The following is a 14,672-nucleotide window of genomic DNA, read 5'->3' on the forward strand; positions in this document are numbered from 1 at the left end:
AAATACTATGATTATATTATGATAATTGGCATTATATTGGATCTAAATCAATTTTTTATTGTGTATATTATATTATGTGGCTATTTTCTAGGGGCTAGGACATATCCTTTTGGGATTCTCCTACCTTGCACTACATCAGTGTGAGTAATCTAGTATAGATTTTTATTGGTAACTCTTATTAATAACTCAAGTTACACTCTATTTATTTTCCTCATATGGATATAGATGTATATCTAGTAGTGGTGATACTCTATAAATAAAAACTTATGTAAGTGTAAGTCTATGTTTAAGCATAGGTACAAGTATAGGTGTGTAGGTGGTGTCAAGGTAAGTATGGTTGGGTAAGTCAAATAAAAATGTATGCTATCTGAGTTCCATTTTCTTTTAGATTGAAAACAAAATCCATTCTCTTAATTGATTTTTCCTCATAATTTCATCCATATATGAACATTTTCAACTATTTCTAGTTGGGCATGCTACATATAGAATCTTACAAATGGTCAACTATTGAACCCACTAGGATGGTAGTGCAGCTATTTAACTATTTCTTCTACTTAGTCCTCTACTCTGCTAGATTAGTTTCCTAGTTGATAGTAGCATCATTTGGGCTAATAGGAAGTTATAAAATGATATAGTCATGACTAATGTATTTCTCACTAAACATTAAACATGAGTACATTGGTAATTATTTGCATTTAAAAAAAAAAATTTTGATTAACATTTAAAATGTAAATGAATCAATGACTATATTAGTCAAATGATTATAATTAAAAAATAAATTATGCTCAAAATGTTCACGAAAATGGAAATGTTCCTCCAACCCCATTTTTCATGACATCATCAAGTCCATGGGTATATACTAATAAAGGATTATAATTACTAGATGTGTGTAGTATATAAGTATCTAAATGATTATCTCATAGTTCTCATCGTGAATGTATTTTAGTTTTCTGGTGGACCTTCCATATGGGCACCACATAGTAAAGGATGTTGTGACACTTTCATAGAGGTATTATTTATTCATTAGTGGCATTATAAAAAACAAGAAAATTGATTTCTAAATAATGTTCTTGTTTTTTCCTTTTAATATATTTATACTAGAGACTCCTTCTAGAATTTGTGACTCATTATATCATAGGGTTGATGCAGTTGTAGTGAGTTTTGAAGCATTCACTAAGTCATGAAATAGATTTGTCTATTTTATTTTTTGAATTAAGGTTTATATTAAAAAAAATAGTTATAGTCATGTATGTGGTTTTATTGTTATCTTGATTGTTGTTGCAGAGCCTTGTGGCTCTAGATCATCATTGTACCCCTCACATGTGTTAACACAATGACTATATATTAGTAATGAGGGAATATTTATTGTATGTCAGTTTTTAATTCAATTTTGATGTATATTAGTTATTGATGTTTATACAAGTGTGATTTTAATAGTTGGAGCTCTTGAGGAGTCTAGAATCTAAAAGAAATAATACAGAGGCCAGTTGGATAGTGAGTTTGGTGATCCTACCTCTAAAGCTATTTTGAAAGTGGGTCCATCTACCTTCTATAACTCCTAATAAGTCCAGAACAACTCCTAATAGGGTTAGAATCTCCTCACAAGGATTTAAAGACTCCTAAAAAACACTAATATGTACTCAATATATTTCATTGGCTCCTAACAAAGTCCATCCTCTCACAAGGAACTAATATATTAGTACATCATTTTTTGGGTACCATCCTCACCAGGGTTTCCCTCTAATCAAGGATTTTCCTAGTTAACATATTTTGTGTTATTGTCTATTTATCTTCTTATAGTTGTTGATTATATTGTTCACATGTTTAAGTTTTAGTAAGGTTAATAAAAGTTCTATTGATCTAATAACTAAATCACCCCCCCCCCCCCTAGTTATCTTGGTGGGATTTACTTTCTAACAATTTGTATTAGAGAAAAATATCAACAGCTTAAGGAGATCTATGGAGAATCATTTACATACTATGATAATTGGAAAGAGGAAGAAGATAAAGTTATGAAAAGTTTCACCTTTTGGACATGTAAAGAATTAGTTCATTTTTTATCCAAATGTCCTAAGAGAGTAAGGAAGACTAGAAAGGATTTTATTTTTAATGGTGATGAACAATTTAAAGCAAGTGTGGAAAGATTCATGAGTGATAATGATGATGGAGATGATGAGCTTGGATTTGTTGAGAAAGAGGAAGTAATGGAAGATACAACTTTAGTAACTATTATTGACGATTATAATTATGATGAAGAAGCTCTAATCCTGAGGATAATCATAAGTATATTGAGTTGTTCTATGAGAATAACAATGATTTGAAGAATAATATCCAAGTTGTGAAACAAATAGAAGAACCAAGATCTTAACCTAGAGAACAAGTATGAATTGAGTTAGTAACACTTACATCAAACAAGAATTTGACAAAGAATCATCCTTCTAATCAGATTATTGGAAGCAAAGATAGAGGAGTTATGAGAAGAATCAAAGTTCATGAGTAATTATGTTTGATTTCTCAAGTTGAACCAAAGAGTACAAATGAAACATGCAAGGATGAGCATTGGATTTTAGAAATGAAGGAAGAATTAGATTAGATTGTGAAGAATGAAACATGGGAACTGATCACTAGATCTAAAGATAAGATTTTTATAGGAAATAAGAATGTTTTTAGAATCAAGATGAATGAACAAGGTGAGGTTGTGAGAAACAAAGAAAGATTGGTATGTAAAGGATATCAATAGCAAGAAAGTATATATTATGAAGAGACATTTGTAACTATTGCCAAGAGTGAAGTGGTAAGGATATTCTTGGTTTATATAGAAAATAAGAATATCAAAGGGTATTAGATGGCTGTGAAGTGAACATTTCTAAATGGAGAAATTGAAGAATAAGTTTATACTAAGCATCCTAAAGGATTTAGTTTGACAACAAAAGGAGACATGGTATGCAATTTGAAGAAAATATAATATGGATTGACAAAAACACTTAGAACCTAATATGTGAGGTTGGACGAGTATTTGGAAAATTTGGGATTTGTTAATGGTACTATAGATAGTAACTTGTATTTTAAAGAAAATAAGAATGAATTGTTGATTATTGTGATATTTGTGGATGAAATAATATTTCCAAGAGCTAATGATTAAGCAAGTGACAAACATACTAATAAAATGAAGAATGAATTTGAGATGAGCATGATGTTTGAGATGAAATATTTCTTAGGTTTAAAGATTATACAAAACATTAATGGTATTTTCCTACATTAATGGTATTTTCCTATCATAGACTAAGTACTTGAAAGACTTGTTGAAAATATTTGGATTGGAAAGTTGTAAGCCTATTGGTAAACCTGATAATTGGTCATAAGTTATCTAGAAAAGTTGAGAAACCTACAGTTGAAAAGAATAAATATAGATCCATGAATGCAGGTTTGCAATATCTGACTCATGCAAGACCAAATATAGAAAATGTAGTTGGTATAGCGATATTTCAAACTAACCCTAAGGAATCAAACTATGTAGCAATAAAAAGAATATTCATACATTTGAAGGGTACACCTGATTTTGGGTTATGGTATGATAGATCAAATGAGTTTACTCTATGTGCATATATTGATGCAAATTGGACAAGTAGTATGGATGACATAAAAAGTACAAGTAGAAGAGTATTTTTCCTTAGAGGAATATTAGTTTTTGGCTAAAGAAGAAACAAGATTATATTTCATAGAGTATATTAGAAGAAAAGTATGTAGCAACAACAAACAATTGCAATTAGATCATGTGTATGAATAAAATGATGAAGGATATTGGGATAGAGTTTTCAAAACTTATTATCATACATTATGATAAGACAAGTACAATGAGTATGTCTAAGAATCATATGTTACACTCTAAAACTAAGCATATATCAAAAAAGTATTATGTTGAAAGAGAGAAAGTTGTAGAGAAAGTGATCAGATTAGAGTATGTTAATACCAAGGAGAAGATCGAACATATTTTTACAAAGCCTTTAACTAAGGAAACATTTGAGTATTTGTGAGGTATGCTTGGGGTTATGCCCCTGCCTATTTTAGAATAGAAGACAGAGAGATTACATTAGCCTAGTGGTACATAGCACTATTATTTTTTGGGACAAAATTTTGATGTTTCCTGCATGGGGGAGTATCTGTGGTTGAGTAGGGTCATGAAGGACTCTTCATAGCTCATATGAAATAGTGTCTTTGGACACTTGAGATGGTTGAAGACATTGAGTTACAAGTTGACCTAATGATGCATTTGTCATTGATTTTAAATAGTGGAGACAGTATATGAAAAACATCTTCTAATATTATGTCGAAGATGTGTAATACTGAATGAGCACAGTGAGATATATAAATGGGGGAGAAGTGTGAACAATTGATGCCATCCATATAATAATGAGAAAGCACTAATGAAGAGTTGTTCTTGAGAGCTTTAGGCTTGATTGATAAAGAGGATTTAAAATGATGAAAGAAAAAATGACAATAGAGTTGGATTTGGTTTTCATGGAATTATAACAAAATTTCATCTATATTGCCATCAATGACAAAGGGGGGATTGTTAGCATGAATGTTGATGGTATTTCCTTGGGGAAGTATCCTAAGCATTCTTGGAATATTTGGGAGATTGACATGTTGTATTCATGATTGTGTTTGTCATTGATGTCAACATAGTATTGTTTATGAAAACACCATAAGAGTAGGAGATAGAGAACGTGGTTGTATGGGCTGTGTATTAATGATAAGGTCAACTACAGTTGAGGATATGTACTTCAATATGTCTTGATGATGTGGACAAGTGTGCATGTAGAAAGTTGAAGTCATGTGAAATTTATTTGCGATTTATAGAAGACAGTGTGTAAGCAAAGTACTTGAGAAATGGTTTATGGTTTTTAGATTGTATCTCCTTAAAGGGATAGAACTATGAGTAAAATTAGATAGTGCTAGTATATAGCCTGATGATGAATTTAGAGAGTTTACAAGGTTTGAGGTCACACATGTGAAAAATTATAATTAAAAGGAACTTATATATTAGTACATCATTTTGTGGGTACCAACCCCACCAAGGTTTTCACTCTGATCAAACATTTCACTTGTTAAGATATCTTGTGTTATTGTGTATGTGTATCTTCTTGTGGTTGTTGATTATATTGTTCCCATGTTTAAGGTTTAATAAGGTTGATAAAATTTATATTGATTTGATAATTGATTCACCCACCCCACCCCCGCAGTTATCTTGATGGCATTTACTTTCTAAGAGGCTCGAGAGTGGTTTTTGGACCTAGAATAGAAGATTGCTAGGCTTCACTCTAGGTTTGATAAAGCAGAAGCCAAAAGGGTTTGGCAAAACATAGTGAAAGTTCTCATCTAGTTCATCAATAAGGTACAAATAGTTCCATTCTCACCTATTTCTCATGCTCAATCATTTTTAGTGGAATGTGCCATTTTTTTTTTTCCTTTTTGTATTTTTTCTTTACTTTGTATTTTTGTAGAAAAATGTAAGACTGAGGGATTCATTCCTACACTCCAAGGAATTCTCTTCTATTTATTTATAAAAATGTAATACCAAGGATCCATTCCTACACCAAGGAATCCTATATAAACTATATGATTATCATTGGGATTTGATCCCTTAAAATTTCCCTCACCTTGTGGTTGAGCTTAGCAATTAGGTTTTCCCAACTATTTTTTCTTTGTTGATGCAAGCTTGTACCCATAGTACCCCCAAGACTTCCTTTGAGTTGGTTGTTCAGATTCTTACCCCGCTTAAAGAAAAAATAAGAAAGATGACCTCCTTGACACTCAAAAAGAAATTGTGGAGGTCTATGAGGATTTTGAAAAGGGATCTCCCTCAACCATGGAGAATAAATGGACCTCATAAAATTCTTCCCAATATTTCACCCCCTCTCCCTAGACTCCATAATGTACTCTACCTCCCTGATGATTGATCTAAGTTTCCTTGGTGATTCTCAGGTGTTTTGTAAACACTCTCTCAACCCTATTCCTAAAAATGAGAGTGGCTCTATAGATTTAGAAACACTTACTCTCCACTCAAGTGAGATGGGTTTATGGTACAATAGGTTGAAACTTCTGGAAAGATGGCTTCTCTTCTAGATCCATATTACTCTTAGAAAAATTACTGGGATGGAAGCTAGAGTTGAGGCATAGTTGAAGTTTTTGGATTGGACTTCGATTCATACAAATGAAGTGTGGTGAGAAGTGGGTCGAGAGCTTGGAGATAAACTATACAATTGGGAGCATCTTGAGGAGTAGGTGGTGGATCTTTAAAATAGGTTTTACTTGTAGGAAGAGAAGGATGATATGTTGAAGGATCTTATTTCTATCAAGAAAGTTCAAGACAAACTTGAGGAGCCAATTAACAATCTTATAGCCTACAATAATTCAGTTCACGAAAAGATGGAGGTCAACATTGGTGGCATAAATCTTCATATTGAAGAAAGGATAGTGAAGAGGAAGTGCAAGGAGAAGACCTTGAGTAAAGTGGAGAGTAATTTAGTAGCCACTAAAGGGAGGAGCAAGACTATGTCTACATGTTTTCCAAGTTCTATTTCCTAGACAAGCTCAAGAAGCTACAGAGGTAGTTGGTTGGCCTTTCGCTTTTTCCTTTAGTGGGTGGGTGTTATTAGAATTACAAAAGATAAGGTAAACTTCTTTTGGGGGGGGGGGGGGGTGGTTGATGAATCAATGCTTTAAAATTTGACCCATAAAATATTCACCACACATCCACAACAAGTAAACTAAAATATCATTTAAAGCATATACATCTAAAGCATGTAAGTAAGTATTTGCACATATATGACACAAGATATGAGTATCCAAAAACTCTCCAATGAGAAGGTAAAATAGGGGTGGGGATGACACCCACAAATCTTCACTACTATAGTAATAAAGTGTATCCAATGAAGGTTACAATGTTTGACCATGAAACATGATCTACCCTGTGAAAGGTCTCCTTTGTTAAAGGCTTACAAAGACCTTAGGTCTTGCTCTATTAAAGGATTTCAACACCCTATTAGAAGTGTGCCTTGTTAAAGGACTTCAAATCACATTTAAGCAAGCACCTTGTTAAAGGATTTTAATATAGCCTATTAGGACTACCCTATTAAGAGATTTAACTGATTCACCTATTAGGATGTCTCAGCATTGATCTTGTGATTAGCACTTTTATGCTTGAAGTTAGATAACCTCAAAACTGATGTAGACTTGATCCTTCTTGATCATATGTCTCTCTGTTGTTCACTATTTCCTTCCTTTGTGTTGGGTGATGCGACATGCTCCCCTGCCCACAGGTGGTTAATTATGTGGTGTTCCATGTTCACTGACAGTCATGGCTTTTGGTGCAACGGCAAATGGACCCTACAATTGGTATCAGAGCCTGGTTTTGGCTTAGTCACGGGTTCAAATCTCCTCGGTGCCTTCCCGACCCGCGTAAGCACCTGGTATGCGCGTCGAGGGGGAGATTGTTGGGTGATGCGACGCGCTCCCCTGCCCACAGGTGGTTAATTATGTGGTGTTCCATGTTCACTGACAGTCATGGCTTTTGGTGCAACGGCAAATGGGCCCTACACTTTGTTCTCCTTTAACTGATTTTGTAATACAATTTAGATCATGATACCTTGGTTACCATGAATTTCTTGGTTTGTGCATGCAAAACTATCCTTGATCATTCATTCATTCCCTTTCAAACTCATAGAAAGCTTAGGTTATGTCTTCCTTAAGAAGACCTAGGTGACTTAGGGTTAGGTATGAATCAACAACTATGATTCATCCATATTGCTACTTAAACCTTCCCTTTAGTTGATTAGGTGCATGTAATGCATAGGGATTCCAACTTAAGATTTTTCCTTATCACCAAAATATCATAATTCAATCTTTAAGTCAGCTAAAAAATTATTTACATAGTAGTTTGTGCCAATACAAACAACTATGACAAAAATTGTGTTACTTGGCAATTGAATTCCCTTGTGCTTGGCACATACTAACTTCAATACTGTCACTCCATATCTAAATGACTCGGCATGCACTACTTGCTTGGCTACTGAACCACTCGACACATATTATCTGCTCAACACATGAGCAACTTGGCACTCATTGTTTACTCGCCATGCTCTAACTTGTATATTTTGTTTGACATATATTACTTGTTCGGCATGAATTAAGTAAATGATTTAAGTGTATAGACACTCACTAGTCAAAACCATTCTGAGATCAACAGGTGTGGGGTCCTTGGTGTTTGGTTTCTAATGTTGCTAGTTTTGGGTGGGTGTTGCCTAATTGTTTAGTGTGTGTGGTTTATTGCTTGATGGTTCTATTGGTTCCTGATTGTTGGATGTTTGTGTTTGGGTTGTCCTTTTGGCCTTCATGGCATTCGATGAGATTTTATTTTTGTGTCCCATCCTAGTTAGTTAGTTTTGGTTTTTATTGGTTTTTGTCTACTGGATAGATGTTGCTAGTTATGGGTCTATACTATAGGTGTCACTTCTTGTGACCTTATCTTTCTATCTTTAGACAGTGATGTTATTTTTTCCATAATGGTTTTGGGCCCTTTAATTCTTTAATTAATCATAACATTTGTTTATAGGTATCAAATAATCACTTAGTAGTTAAGTTATTTGGTTATTACAAGGTTAATGATTTAAACAATATATAATTGAGCTATTATAGTTATAATATTGAAACATTATCTATAATAATAATGCTATTCTTGTATGATTTATGTTTGTAGCTAAGTCTTATTATTTATCAAATCTCTCTTGTGATACACTTACACTAATTAAACTCTATTGTGCACTTTCACAAAAAATTTGATTAAGAGCAAGTCCCCATGTAGTTGCTAAGCTTATTTTGTCTAGTAGATGCTACTCAAACTTTTGAGGAGGAAATTGTGGAGCTAATGGCCCCATCATCATTATGTTTTGTTGTTTATTATTTTAGCATCCATCATACATAGAATGTTTGAATTAAATTATTAATAAACTTTAAATCTAAAAATTGTAGAGAAGAAATGAGGAAAATAAGAGGGAAATCAATTTGTGGTGCCATGTGTGCTTTTGTGCCATTTTTTCTGAACCCTCCTTTTGTCTACCTTATTTTTCTATTCTAAGGAGTAGATGCTCAACAAAAATAGGAGAATATCCCAGTTTTTCCTTCCTATCATTTAAATATCTGGATTCGAACACTCCCACTTAAAATTAAGCAGAATTTGCTTTTAAGTAGCTACATGGAGACATGGGGTAAGTGTAGAAGTGAGAAATTTTATATTACAAATATATGTAATTGTTCAAGTAATTTTGTAAAACTTTCCAACTATTGTTGAGTAAGTCAAATTAAGGTTGAATTGTTTTTTAAATTTTTATATAAATTAGAAAATAAAATAAAAAATATTACAACCACCATACAATCTATAAATAATTGATAATAATCATTGGTATTATATTTATAATACGTATTAATAATAAATAAATCACATTAATCTAAGAATAATTTTATTGTAAAAAAATGTGTTAAATAGTTATTAGTGATAATTTTTTTTTTATAAATTTGTTTATATTATATTTATAAATTCTTATATTTATTTTAATAATTATTATAAAAAGCCAATTTTTATATTATAATTAAAATTAAAATTAATAAAAACAATTGTTAATATTTTTAAGAAATTAAAATAATAATGAATTGTTTTAAATTCTTAAATAAAATTCAAACCTACTGATCTTTATTCTTGTTATTTGTTTTATTTGACTAGAATGCGATACAGTCTAATTTCTCTAACTACTATTGTACAATTTAAGTTTTAATAATACATAAGATTTCATAGGTTAATCTATCGAATTTTCAGCATTTAACTCTTAATATTTTATAGAATTTCGTAAGTTTTTTAATAACTTGTTCACGTCCAATTTCTTGGTGCTTCGTAGCAAGCTAAATACAGGAATTTTTCATAAAAGGCTTTAATGGGTCCATATTTCTTTAAATCTAGACATGCTTCTCGACAGAGTTTGTATCCATGCCAATGACGTGCATTTGACAATATTCTTGGACAGGAATCTGGAATGTGGTCCATCTATTAAATAAATAACTACTGTATAAGACTGAGACAACGTAGCCATACAGATTCTGTCTAATCCTTAAAAAGGTGAAAAGAAATTCGTTAACTTTGTCTACACGCAGAGGGAATATGAGAACCTCGGAGGAATTAATCATCGTTTGGATATATATAAGGACTAGATGTTTTCCAAAGGCCGCCACATTAGATTGCACACTGTGCAGTGGAGGGATCCCTTCGCATCTTCCTTCATTTCATATAGTACCACACTACACTCTGCACTGAAGCTGATTTCATCTTTTTTCTCTTCACATCTTCCTTCATTTTTTTCTGATGGATACTTACTATGGTAATGAAGTTATGGATCGCTGTAATGGCGTTTCATTATTGAACTATAGATTCGATGAAAGAATGTTAGATTTTGATTCAAGTCTGAGCGAATGGTCTTTTTGGAGAGATCCATTCGTTCAAGAGAATGGATCATTGACACCACAATTTCTTGGGGTGGATGGGAACTTCATCAGCCAGCAAGAACTTCCAAATGCCAGTCAGAGGAAGCAATCTGAATTGAACGCAATTCAAGGCAATGGTCCTTTAGCACTTGATTTCTCTTCAGTGCAAGAGGATTTGATGGAGAAACTAATGAGCGAGGAGATATTTAGAAGCACTCAAGGGAGCTGTGGCTACGATAATGATGTTATGAGCATTGCAGCTGAGAAAGTCTGTGGTGTAGAAAATCATAGTACACCAAGCGGCACATTCAATGGGGTAACTAGAAGCTTGATTCCTTGTAGCAATGCAGGTTCGTCAGATAACAAGGGAGTGCTACTTATTTGTCTTCTAACGACATGCGCTGAAGCCATTTCAGATGGCTCGCATGATCTTTCCCACATTCTACTCTGCAGATTGAGAGAAATGGTGTGCGTGACAGGCTCCACCATGGAGAGAGTTGCTTTCTATTTGTCTCGCGCACTTCACCGCCGACATCAGCTCAGTTTAGGAGAACATTCCATGGAAATTAAGTTGAGGCCACGGCAATTGAGGGATGTGGGTACTTTGAGTCTACTCAACCAAGCATTCCCATTAATCAGAATACCACATTTCACGGCTAACCAGAGCATTCTGGAAGCAATCAAAGGTGAAAGGAGGAGAATCCACATCATAGACTTCAACATAATGGAAGGGATGCAGTGGCCACCATTGATGGAAGTCTTGAAGAGTGATAATGCCTACGAGATTGAGCATCTGAAGATCACTGCCCACAAATGGGATTGCGGCGATGATGAGAACAACTCGGAGCCCTTAATGTGTACAAGCGCACACACTGGCAGAATGCTGTCCGAGTATGCGGCCTCTCTGGGGATTCCATTTTCGTTCGAGGAAACAGCTGTGGAGAATATGGAGAAGAGCAAAGATGAAATTGTAGCTGTGAATTGTATGTGGGAATTGCCACATATGTACGAGATAAGCAGAATCCAGTTGTCAAATTTCATTGAGGGAGCACGGCGGCTCGATCCGGTTATCCTGACCGTTGGAACAGGACCTTCTGATGAGCTTCATCAGAACAATAACTTTTTGGACAGTTTTGGTGAATGCCTGCGAACTCTTTGTGCAGTCTTTGATTGTTCTGAAGCAGGATTACCTGAACCATATTCACTTGCTCGAGCAAAGGTGGAGTTTCTGTTTTTGGCTCCAATGGTATGCAGGCCATTGTATTATACTGGGCAATTAGGGCCAACCATTAAAGTTCTCGATATCCCGCCCAAATGCGGCTTTGCTAAGGGAGAAATTAGCAAGAAGAACGTGATGTATGCAAATCAGATGCTTGTCCATTTAGGGTTTCCAATGCAGTACAAAGTGAAATATGTGGATTCTCAGCAGCTGCTTCTCCAATGGCATTCGACTGTTTTGTCTCGCCTCTCCGTTTGGAAACCAATTAACTACTCCAACATCGACATTATTCCGAATGTTTATTTTTGGCAATAAACATTTTAAGGTTGCATTCTCCTCTATATTGTGCAGAATACAACTTGGCGTAGTAGTATCTTACTGTAGATGTGTCCAGTGTTTTAAATTTAAATATATATGTAATATAAAAATACAAAACAAAAGGGTCGAGGAAGATTTGTTTGCCTCGTCTTCCTTAAAAGGTATATAGAATAACATACGGGACCTAGAATTTTGTTCACGAGGATTGACTGTACTATTATTTTTTATTTAAATAATAAATATGTTTAATGTTGAGGTGAAGGGAGTATATATTGGAATCTAAATGTCTGTTTTAAATGACAATAGGAAAACTTGAGTGGAAAGTGACTCATGTGATGTGGAAAATTAAATTGATCTATAAAATATCTTATAATTGATAGTCTGAAATGCTTAAGGCTTGTGATGGGTTTATTGTTTTTCTTTCGTGTTCATCAATCTAAAGTTTATTGTTAGATGACTTGTGAAAGTTCAAAAACTATTTACAATGACATTTAACATGTTAATGTTTTTTAAAGACTAATGATGATGATTTGTATTTGTTTTACAATATTCTTAAAAATATTTCTCTCTACTAATTTCTCATTCCTATTATATATATTAAATATTAAAAGAACTCTATTTTTCTCCTAAACAATTTTGAAAGATTTTAATACATTAACATCAAAGCACTACCTAGTATGACTATTAGCGTCTTCTTAAAAAATATTAAAGGAATTATAATGTACATAACTATATATCTTTTTAAGATTTAATAATAATTAAAATGATGTGGACTTTTCATGATTTATTAAGTAAAATTAGTAATATAATATTACATTATAGCTCTAAGACTAGTGAAAAATTGTTCTAATAGGATAAATCTAAGCAAGAACCTTTTGTTCTAGTTGTTTGGCGATAGTCAATTCCTTATAAATTATCTCATGTAAAATTTCATCTTTGATATTCGCAAAATGTGTTTATGCAGTGCTATCTATTATAAGAAAATATGGTATTAGTACTAAATGTTTATATTTGGTTATTTGTGCATAAATAAGGGCACAAATGTTATAATGTTTAGAATGACTGGAGGGGTGAATCAGCCATGCTCAGGTCAAGATGTACCACTTCAACTTTCACTAACTTCAAATAATTTAGACAATCTCATAAAACCACTCGGTCCATATAGCAACTCATGAGCAGCTTAACATTTTGTGCTTTACTTAAATCTTTGTTCATTAAATGCTGACTAGCAGTAAATAGCATGCATCACATATAACACTCACACATATATGGCATTTGGATTTAACGTAGAAACCCAATTTGGGCAAAAACACCAAGTAACATGCTACCACTTTCCATTCTTCTGAAGTGAGCTCGACTAAGAGCCAACCCTGTTAAAGGTTACAAAACACATTGTTAGGTGTGAACCTGTTAAAGGATTTAATCACCCTATTAGGAGTGGCTTGGTTAGAGGACTTTCGATCATTCCATTATTATGTCACCTCGATTAAAGGATTTACAAAATGATTTTTAGGTCAAGCTTGATAGGTCACTTCTTTTGCTATCTCTTTCTTCTCTTTCCTTGTATATGTAATGATTTCCTTTAACTTTTTATCATTAGCCATTAGATCAATTATAGATCTATGAGAATCCTTAGATCTACTATGATATTCTACTTGTTTAATTAATTCTTGGCTTTCACTAGGCTTCTTCAATAGCTTCTTCTTTTTGGTCAAGGACTTCCTCAGCCTATCCTTCAAACCTTCAATAGTATCAAATGCTTCATTAAGTTGTTTATGAAGTCTAAAGACCTCCATTAGATCTTCCCCCAAGACATTAGGCTTGCACTATTGTTAGGATTTGAGCTTTGATACCAATTATTGGTCCCAACCATCTATGTGAACTTTCTTACTAGTTAATCTTGCTTCCAATTGAATAAAATTTACTACTTATGCTTTCTAAGAAGCAACAAAATAACAAATGGAACACTATAAAAGCAAGTAGACTTGGACACAAAATCATACATTTATGACACATATATTTTGTATGTATAAACCCTCAATGAGAGCATGGAAACCACAATAGGAGTAATATACCCACTAGTCCTTATAATGCATGTAACTTGGGTTTCCCTATTAAAGGCTACATATGTTTATTTTGAGAACACATCATATAAAGAGTGTTGATAACTTATGAGGATTACAATAGCTATTGAAAGCTAATTGATTAGAGTACTTACTTGTATAAGGATGTGATTATGTTTTACCATTCTTTTCAATAAAATATAGCTTTTCGAGTTTAATTAGTTTAATTTTGATATTTTATACAATTGATTTAAACCCCCAACCATTTCACTTGTATAGTGTTGTATTCTAACATATTCAAGTGTCTTTCTATCATATCTTAGAGTTACTAAAGGATCATTATTCTCTTTACTATTCAAGGAAAAATCTAAAATACATGATTCCCATGTACCTATTTTTCCTAAATAATTATTTAGTATAGAGGAGAAAAGAATCCTTGGGAATAGACAATAGTTTACTTTCCATCACTCACATTAGAGATATTGAGATCTATAATTAGCTTGTTGGTTGCTTTTTGTCAATTTTTGGTGGCCAAAGTCGTC

The 14,672-nt window shown here is 33.2% G+C and overlaps 1 protein-coding gene across 1 annotated transcript; it reads left to right on the forward strand.

Annotated features, from left to right (window-relative positions):
* The first annotated feature begins 10,411 nt into the window (after nt 1–10,411).
* LOC149537526 (protein NODULATION SIGNALING PATHWAY 2-like) lies at nt 10,412–12,064 on the forward strand. The gene has a single exon (XM_089802346.1). It carries the CDS (start codon nt 10,412–10,414, stop codon nt 12,062–12,064), a length of 1,653 nt encoding a protein of 550 aa, XP_089658472.1.
* The last annotated feature ends 2,608 nt before the right edge of the window (nt 12,065–14,672 follow it).

This window comes from Cupressus sempervirens, chromosome 9 (genome assembly GCF_028749045.1).
Source record: "Cupressus sempervirens isolate cs-2001-9-10 chromosome 9, ASM2874904v1, whole genome shotgun sequence".
Classification (NCBI taxonomy): domain Eukaryota; kingdom Viridiplantae; phylum Streptophyta; class Pinopsida; order Cupressales; family Cupressaceae; genus Cupressus; species Cupressus sempervirens.

Bases quoted from the DNA above. Each gene is read 5' to 3' on its own strand.
- LOC149537526 (XM_089802346.1), top strand. From the start codon at position 10,412: ATGGATACTTACTATGGTAATGAAGTTATGGATCGCTGTAATGGCGTT.